Source organism: Leiobunum rupestre, chromosome 8 (genome assembly GCF_980474605.1).
Source record: "Leiobunum rupestre chromosome 8, qqLeiRupe1.1.hap1, whole genome shotgun sequence".
Classification (NCBI taxonomy): Eukaryota; Metazoa; Arthropoda; class Arachnida; order Opiliones; family Sclerosomatidae; genus Leiobunum; species Leiobunum rupestre.
In genome coordinates, this window is record NC_143391.1 from 30,980,392 (window position 1) to 30,988,131 (window position 7,740).

At 35.2% G+C, this 7,740-nt stretch overlaps 3 protein-coding genes across 9 annotated transcripts; 2 read left to right on the forward strand and 1 right to left on the reverse strand.

Moving 5' to 3' along the window:
• The first annotated feature begins 7 nt into the window (after positions 1-7).
• Positions 8-3,338, forward strand: Ets97D (DNA-binding protein Ets97D). Of its 4 annotated transcripts, none has more exons than XM_090156524.1 (8): positions 8-149; positions 687-951; positions 1,020-1,243; positions 1,310-1,504; positions 1,575-1,787; positions 1,845-1,991; positions 2,054-2,277; positions 2,342-3,338. In XM_090156524.1, exons 2-8 carry the CDS (start codon positions 704-706, stop codon positions 2,540-2,542), a joined length of 1,452 nt encoding a protein of 483 aa, XP_090012650.1. In that variant the 5' UTR covers positions 8-149; positions 687-703; the 3' UTR covers positions 2,543-3,338. The 4 variants fall into 4 exon arrangements, with proteins under 4 accessions (XP_090012650.1, XP_090012653.1, XP_090012651.1 ...); XM_090156527.1 differs by having other exon boundaries at positions 22-149; positions 704-951; XM_090156525.1 differs by having other exon boundaries at positions 140-254.
• A 510-nt stretch (positions 3,339-3,848) lies between these two features.
• Positions 3,849-5,670, forward strand: U2af38 (U2 small nuclear riboprotein auxiliary factor 38). Of its 2 annotated transcripts, none has more exons than XM_090156528.1 (8): positions 3,849-4,007; positions 4,195-4,282; positions 4,342-4,411; positions 4,483-4,583; positions 4,637-4,708; positions 5,025-5,158; positions 5,230-5,325; positions 5,388-5,670. In XM_090156528.1, the coding sequence occupies exons 1-8, from the start codon at positions 3,964-3,966 to the stop codon at positions 5,668-5,670; spliced, it is 888 nt and encodes a 295-aa protein (XP_090012654.1). In that variant the 5' UTR covers positions 3,849-3,963. The 2 variants fall into 2 exon arrangements, with proteins under 2 accessions (XP_090012654.1, XP_090012655.1); XM_090156529.1 differs by having other exon boundaries at positions 4,342-4,408.
• Positions 5,356-7,462, reverse strand: LOC149933156 (persulfide dioxygenase ETHE1, mitochondrial). 3 transcript variants are annotated; one of them, XM_090156532.1, is made up of 8 exons: positions 7,174-7,462; positions 6,916-7,060; positions 6,656-6,841; positions 6,497-6,589; positions 6,339-6,428; positions 6,159-6,275; positions 6,022-6,091; positions 5,356-5,919 (listed from the first exon to the last, which is right to left on the reverse strand). In XM_090156532.1, the coding sequence occupies exons 1-7, from the start codon at positions 7,357-7,359 to the stop codon at positions 6,042-6,044; spliced, it is 867 nt and encodes a 288-aa protein (XP_090012658.1). In that variant the 5' UTR covers positions 7,360-7,462; the 3' UTR covers positions 5,356-5,919; positions 6,022-6,041. The 3 variants fall into 3 exon arrangements, with proteins under 3 accessions (XP_090012658.1, XP_090012657.1, XP_090012656.1); XM_090156531.1 differs by having other exon boundaries at positions 6,012-6,091; XM_090156530.1 differs by having other exon boundaries at positions 5,356-6,091; positions 7,174-7,461.
• Between the last annotated feature and the right edge of the window lie 278 nt (positions 7,463-7,740).

Below are 7,740 nucleotides of genomic sequence, written 5' to 3' on the forward strand. Positions count from 1 at the left end.
AAGTCGCGCTGAATTCCGTGATTGAGCGAGATCCGCAAATCCGGTCACGTGACAGTGGTCGGTTCGGTTTCCTCCTGTCTGCAATATCCTGTTCCTGTTTCTCGAAAAGATGAAAATGTTAAAAAGGCATTCGTTTTAAGTGTCTTTTGGTAAGAAGTTTACGTTTGTTTAATTTGTTCGTGAAAAATAAATTTAGCTGGAAATTTTCGTGTATTAATTATCTAAATCGAAAGCGTACACGCCTAAAGATAAAGGTGGGTATAATTTCGCGCGTCACATCCGGAAATGGGACATCTCGTTCCCTTTGTTCCTCTTCCTTTGAAAAATGTTGAAACGGAAATACAAAATGTTGCATTTTATTTGAGTTCAATGTTTCGAAGACTTACAGGAAAATTATATAAATCTACGCAGTTTAAATTATGCGTTTTGTTTTAATTCGACAATACCAAATTTTAGAAAATTAAGGGTGTTCTGCGTAGCATGTTTGTGGGGATCATTTTGTCAATTATTGAAAGCCATTTTTTTGCACCGATTTATAGTGCCTTAGGCAAAATTTCGAAGGGGCGTGTGACCTTGAAAATTCCTCTGACTTGGGCGATGTGCGTTCGGCGGTGTTTTCAAAAATTGAATTATAAATTTTCTCAAGATTCGTTAGTTCCTTTAACTTAACATACTTTAATTTTTAGGTGTTCTAAAATTATAGATGAAAAGGGCAGCTGGGATTGCGGTGGCATCTGCCAGTCGCATTACGAATGTCCAGGGAAAAAGGACCAAAACATTAGCTTCAAATTTCTCCGAGTCAAACGTTGCCACACTGACTCTCAAAGACTTTTTACCTCAACAAGCTGGTACACTTGTCACACAAGAATCAGAAGGAAACCACATAATTCAGATTCCAAATGATTCTGAAATAGAGGAAACCATGGTTTGTGATGACGTACAAAATGATAGGTATTTTATAGAACATTTAATGTTTAAAATTACTAGTTGTAGTATTTTAATATATATTAATTTTCTAGCTGTGATATGGAAGCATCTGGAGTCATTGCTCAACACATGGACATCACAGAGCCATTGACAACTCTCAAGACACTGTTAGAGCAAAGAGTTGGCTTCTCTTTGGCTGATTATTCTTTCTATTTGCAAGATGCTCAGGAGCTGGATGCTTCGAAAAATCTTGTCAACCAATGCGTACAAGGAGAGGGTCTAGTTCAAGTTAATGTTGAAATAACTGAAAAAGATTGTACAACCTTTTTTCACTTCATAGAAATAATTAGTAGTTTTTAATTATTTGTTTAATTTCTTCTAGTTGTTAAAAAAATCAACATAGTAGATGTCTTAAAACCCGCAGAAGAAATCGTCTCAGTATCACCTGAACCCGAAACCACCCAAATAGGTCAACCAGCAGTCGCCCGTAAGCCTAATGAAGAAGCCGAACAAGTCACACGATGGGTGGCATCTGCGGAATTCAGAGAGCACCAAGAGAAGTTTAAAATACCATCTGGTAATTCACTTTTCATTTTTATTTTGTAAAATCATAGGCCCAATGATAAAGATCTTAAACGTTAATGTAGAACCAAGCCAGTGGACACAGGCCCACGTCCATCATTGGCTAAGATGGGCAGTGAATCATTTCAACTTGCCCGGGATTTCTTTAGCAGACTGGAACATTAATGGCAAAGAGTTGTGCGATTTAACCCATGCAGATTTTAGTAAGAAGGTTGCCTTCGATCCCAGTGACTTATTTTGGACGCATCTCGAACTTTTAAGAAAGTGCCAAATTGTTGGTACGTACTAAAATTAACTAAATGTAATTTCTGGAATGAAGTTTATTTTACTTTTAGCTGTCGTGCAACAACCGTCCTATACGCCGCAAGTAAACCAAATCTACACTATAGTTACAAAAAGCATTCAGGCCCGTGGAAAGTCTAAAACACCAAGAGCCGGCACTCCTAGGGTGGCTTATGAAGGTTGTCCCGGTAATAGAAGTGGTATGTTACATTCGCATTTGTAAATTTGTCGCAGTTTTAACTTACGATAATCAAAACACCAGGAAACAATGGTCAAATCCAGTTATGGCAATTTCTTTTGGAGATGTTAACGGATGTTAACTGTCGAGACTATATTCAGTGGATCGGGGCTGATGGAGAATTCAAGCTCAATAACCCAGAAATGGTGGCCCAACTTTGGGGACAAAGAAAAAATAAACCTACTATGAATTATGAAAAACTTAGTAGGGCTTTGCGATACTACTACGACGGTGATATGATAGCTAAGGTATATATTTACCAGCCTATTACCACAGAGCTACTATTCATCTACTTTCTATTTTTATTCCCAGGTTCACGGGAAACGTTTTGTTTACAAGTTTGTGTGTGATTTGAAAAGCTTGCTGGGTTACAGTGCAGAAGAACTAAAAAGATTAGTAAATAGTTGCGCTGACGGACATATTAAAAGCGCTACTATTACAAGTGGTGCGATAAATGTTCCTTATATGGTTGGACTAAACCAAGGAATCATTTTAGCTAACCAGAATTCGTGAAATTTGTAGTTTTGGGTTTACTGTAAATGAATTTGTAAAAACAATAACTGGAAATATTTTGAGTTAAAACCCCTCTTTCCCCATTCTTTTGCTTTTTGAGGTAATTTTAACTGTTCCTATACAATATTACAAATCAAAAGGTTATTTTTATTTAAATATCAGTGCTGTTAATATTATGGTGAAGTTGAGCAATAGCACCATCATGTCAAATCCATAAATATGCAGCAAAACATTCTATTTCTTGGCATTCTCTAGCTCTAATTAAACCACAAAGTGAAAAAAAGTTAAATTTATTTACAATAGTAAATATCATTCGAGGTAGACAAAATTTATAGGGTATGAGAAATTGAATGGTACCATTAATTTTTGGGTTTTGAAGTGAGGTTTCTATTCTTCGATTATTTCCTATGTATAATTTATATTTAAAAATTATTTGTTAGCTTTAAATAATGCTACCTCTTGTTTTACTAACTACCTTGTTCTAACCTTGGGACCAAATTTCATTTTATATCATTTTTGTCAAACCCTATTGGTTTTTTGAGTGATGCGAGGGACATACTATTTCAAAATTTTTAGTTTTATAATATGTGATTGTAAATTCGGTTACGCCTTGAATTGCTCCATTTTCCAAAGACTCATGTGAATATTATTTTGAGTCATTTTGTATAAAATGGTTTCACTTGTATAAAAGAAGTTAACAGGGAAAATTAATTCATAAATATAATTAGTGCAGTAGTAACTTAAACGATTTCACATTCATTGTAGGGATATCATTTTCCAATAAATAATTTTTATACATTTTGCTGTACGCGCCAATATAACTATCTTGAACAAAATACCCGACGATTTCAGGTACTACATAACTCTATAAGATTTAGTAAAGGTATGACACAATTTAAGACATGCGAAGTTTTACCACAAAGGTTTTACTGGGGTTTATACAACACGACCTTTCTCGTCCCCTGATTCACGTAGCTTTTGGCATTGCCATGTTAGATGAGAGATCTGTCACATCTCCGTTTCTTGCAAGATTGGTAAGTTTTTCTATCATCTTGCTCTGCTTTTAAAATCAAGTTTTTGCAAGAATTTTAGATGCTTAACGTTAGAGCAGAAAATATCTAATGACATTTGTTAATAGAACAATATTACAACTTGGAGAAATATTTTTCAAGATTATATACAAATGAGCAAGCTCTTTTTTTTTAAATATATTTACAAAATGGTGTCGGACCGAGGACTTAGACACCAAAAATGAGCATGCTCAAAATGTTTTTGTGAGTGACATGTTAAAATTGAGATTCCATGGTTTCGGCAATCGGCATGCCATCTATCGGTATTAAGGAAATATCTTACAACGTTTTTTTAAAGCCTAACTCGATGTTGTGTTTGTAAATTATTTAATTTCTTATCATCAGTAAGAAATGGCGGAGTATCTTGCTTCAATTTTTGGTACAGAGAAAGACAAGTAAGAATTGATTGTTTTTATAAAATTTTTCATTTTGTCAATTGCTAAATTTAGATTTTAATACTATTTACGTTAAGCCTTTGTTAACCAAGTATTTGAGATGGTGCGCCCCAAACATTTGGGACGCTTTTGTCTATGAACTGCAGGTTTGATGGTCTGTCTCACAACTTCAATTTTTAATTTTTAGAGTAAATTGTTCATTTTACTTTAAAATTGGAGCTTGCCGTCATGGAGATCGTTGTTCGAGAATTCATAACAAACCAACTTTTAGCCAGGTTTAATTTTCATAATACAAATTTTTTTTTAGAGTAACTAATCTTTAAACCTATTACAGACGGTACTTTTGCAAAACCTTTATCACAATCCACAGAATTCAGCGCAGTCAGCCGATGGATCACACTGTAGTAACCAATACACTACACATTAAGATATACCCTAAGTTATTACGAGATTAAGTAACCCTTTCAAATTTCAGTAGTTATGTGTTTATCCACTGCCGGTAACGTTAGTGAAGAAGAAATGCAAGAGCACTTTGATAATTTCTTTGAAGATGTTTTTGTGGAGTTGGAAGATAAGGTATTAAATGAAGCTGAATAAAGTTGTCCTTAACTAAACATAATTTTCTTTAGTACGGAGAGATTGAAGAAATGAATGTATGTGATAATTTGGGTGACCATTTAGTAGGAAATGTCTATGTCAAGGTTAGTTTCTAATGTAAACTCATGATTAGAGGTGTGCGAGTTTTTATTTGGGCTTCGAGTTGCGCCAAGTCCTGGAAAATTACTTTTTGAAAAGGCGGTAAAGCAAAAACATCATGGAACTGTCTCCCAAGAATACCAAAATTGTCCTTACAGTAATTTTACAGCACCGATTATTAGATTACTATCCCTTTTGTAATTTCTCAAAGAAAGACTCCTAGTCTTAATACTTAAACTCCCATTCATGTACTTGCAAATTTTAAGCGCTCGCACACATTTACTTGTATTTTATAATATGAAGTAACGGAATGTCTTTCAGTTTCGCAGGGAAGAAGATGCTGAAAAAGCAGTTGCGGATCTAAATAACCGATGGTTTTCTGGTCGTCCAGTTTATGCGGAACTTTCTCCTGTCACTGATTTTCGGGAAGCTTGCTGTAGACAGTATGAGATGGGGTAAACTATCTCTAATTTTTTATCTTGTATTACACTAGTCATTTTGAAACTTTTCTGGTACTTAATTGCAGCGAATGTACAAGAAGTGGTTTTTGCAACTTTATGCATTTGAAACCTATATCGCGGGAACTGAGAAGAGAACTGTATGGCCGCCGCAGACGTAGAAGGTAATATTATAATTTCTATTAATATTTCCATTTTTGAAATGACAAAAGTGTTTTTATTATAGGTCGCGTACAGTGTCGAGATCTCGTAGCAGAGAACGTCGTCGTTCCAGAAGTAGGGAAAGAAGAAGGCGCAGCCGCAGTGGTGGACGAGGAGGTGGAGTAGGCGGCGGTGCTGGTGGTGGTGGTGGTGGTGGAGGAGGAGGAGGAGGAGGAGGTGGAGGAGGACCCGGCGGCGGTGGTGGAGGAAGACCTTCACGCTCTCGCAGCCGTGAACGCCGATCCAGGAGCCGTAGCAAAGATAAGAAAGAACGCGAAATCCGCGATGAAAGACCAGGAAGATTTTAAACTTGGTAACATCTTTTTTTTTGTCATTTACTTTTCATATCAACATTTCATTGAATAATGTTAAGACAGGAGGTTATTTGTTTTGAGTCATTATTGTACTTTTATAGACTACATAAGTGTCTAAATTTTGTGACCATCATTATCACAACAGTATAAAATTTTAATTCACTTAAAAAATAAAGGTTTCTCTAAAGAAATAGAATTGTAACAAAATTAACTATTTTCATCTGCGCTTGTTATCCAAAGGTGCTTTAAACACAAGGTTTCATTAACAAAATGGAAAACTCCCGTAAAACCATTGATGAGCATCAATGGAAGCTTGAGAAATAAAAAACAAGTACCTATAATTACCTAGCGTATGTTTTGCCAAATTAAACAAGTTCGTGATATCCACAAACCATGTTTGCTGGAACAGCTTTATCTATAATAAAAATATGGTATATGATATTAATGAGTTTTGGGGACGTGCGATAATTAACTTCAATTACCAATCATTTTAGGATAGGCTAGATTAAGATTTTTCATAATCTGAACAAATTCCTCTTTGCTTTTAGACAAACGAGGGTTATATTTTTTCTCTTCTCCTACTGTAGTTACAGTTTGACCTTTAATTTAAAAAAAAATATTAGAAAGATTAGCACACAATGAGAATTAGTTAAAATTTAAACCTTTATAATCATGGGCTGGATAAAGAAAATAGTCATCTGGCAAAGAAAACACCTGGGTATGTACGGATTCAAATAGTCTTTCCGGACAACCTAAGTTACAAGGTTGTTTTTGGTTTTTAAGTTTAACATTAAGCAATGTGCGGTGTAGAAATACTTACCTTGTTGAAAATCAGTTCGACCACAACCTCTTATTAGTACCGCATCACCAGTAAAGGCTTTACCAGCTTTGTGATGAACGTAAGTTACACAGCCTATTGGAGTATAGTGATAAAAATTACCAAATGATAATCAAAATACCACGTTTTTGGAAAATTTACCATCTGTATGACCTGGGGTGGGTCGAATTTCTAACTCTTGGTTTCCTATTTTGATAACTTCTCCAGGTTCCATGTGAATGTCTGCGTTAGCCCCTGATGCTTTAGAAATTACACTTTTACAAGTTTCAACTTTTTCTTTTAATTTGCCTGTTCCTGTCACATGATCAGCGTGTACGTGTGTATTGGCTGTAATGAGTTTTAACAGTTAAGTTTACTGGTTGCTAATTTACATTTTTATTTTAACTTCCTCAGATACTAACCCGCGTAAATTAGTTTAAGACCCAATTCTGATACTAATTGAATGTCTCTATCCGCTTTTTCTTCAACGGGATCAATTAGAATTGCTTCTTTCGTATGATCATCTCCAATAAGATAGGTGTACGTTGAACTTGTAGGATCAAAAAGCTAAAAAATAATTATTTAAAGATTAGGCAAAAATTTTATTATAAACTCGTATACATATAATAAATGTGTTTCGTATTTCTCTGTGAGGGAAACAAGATGAAGAAAAAAGTTACTTGTCTAAATATTAGACCATTTTCAGATGATCCCATTTTGGTAAGTTTTTTTGCAAAAATCAAACTTTGAAATTGTCGATAAACAATATTTTTTAGACACCGAAATTTTCTTTGTACGTCTGGATATTTTTTGGGAAACGAGAAAACTGCAGCTCGCGTCTTACGCAAACAAATTAACGACGTCATTTATATCACTTTCCGTTTAGCCACGGCCAACTTTGATCACGCGCTGTTCGCGCTACTACGGCCAACACATTCGTCGAAATTCCGCGAGCAAGGATTTTCCCCCTATAAACTGTACTATAATGTGTAGGAGTTCAGCGCCACGCTCGGTGGTTATATTGTCCCCAATGTAAAAACTAATCCGCTGTAGCGCGAGAGATGCGCGAGAAATCAAAGTTGGCCGTGGTTTAGCCAACCAGGATCTTGAACAAAGATGTATTTTAAAAAATAACGTTAGATGGCGAAAGCTACGCTGAAAAATATTTTACGGAGTAGTAAATTTCAAATATATCAATGGCCAAGGAGAGTTCGTGACCTTGTTAAAAGGCCCTTTAATATAGTATT

Bases quoted from the DNA above. Each gene is read 5' to 3' on its own strand.
- U2af38 (XM_090156528.1), top strand. From the start codon at position 3,964: ATGGCGGAGTATCTTGCTTCAATTTTTGGTACAGAGAAAGACAA. The intron at 4,709-5,024 runs GTTAGTTTCTAA...AATGTCTTTCAG, and splicing joins TAGGAAATGTCTATGTCAAG to TTTCGCAGGGAAGAAGATGC. The intron at 5,159-5,229 runs GTAAACTATCTC...ACTTAATTGCAG, and splicing joins TGTAGACAGTATGAGATGGG to CGAATGTACAAGAAGTGGTT.
- Ets97D (XM_090156524.1), top strand. From the start codon at position 704: ATGAAAAGGGCAGCTGGGATTGCGGTGGCATCTGCCAGTCGCATTACG. The intron at 1,244-1,309 runs GTACAACCTTTT...AATTTCTTCTAG, and splicing joins TGAAATAACTGAAAAAGATT to TTGTTAAAAAAATCAACATA. The intron at 1,788-1,844 runs GTACGTACTAAA...TTTTACTTTTAG, and splicing joins AAGAAAGTGCCAAATTGTTG to CTGTCGTGCAACAACCGTCC.
- LOC149933156 (XM_090156532.1), bottom strand. From the start codon at position 7,359: ATGACGTCGTTAATTTGTTTGCGTAAGACGCGAGCTGCAGTTTTCTCG. The intron at 6,842-6,915 runs GTTAGTATCTGA...AACTCATTACAG, and splicing joins TCTTAAACTAATTTACGCGG to CCAATACACACGTACACGCT. The intron at 6,590-6,655 runs GTAAATTTTCCA...ATACTCCAATAG, and splicing joins CACCCCAGGTCATACAGATG to GCTGTGTAACTTACGTTCAT.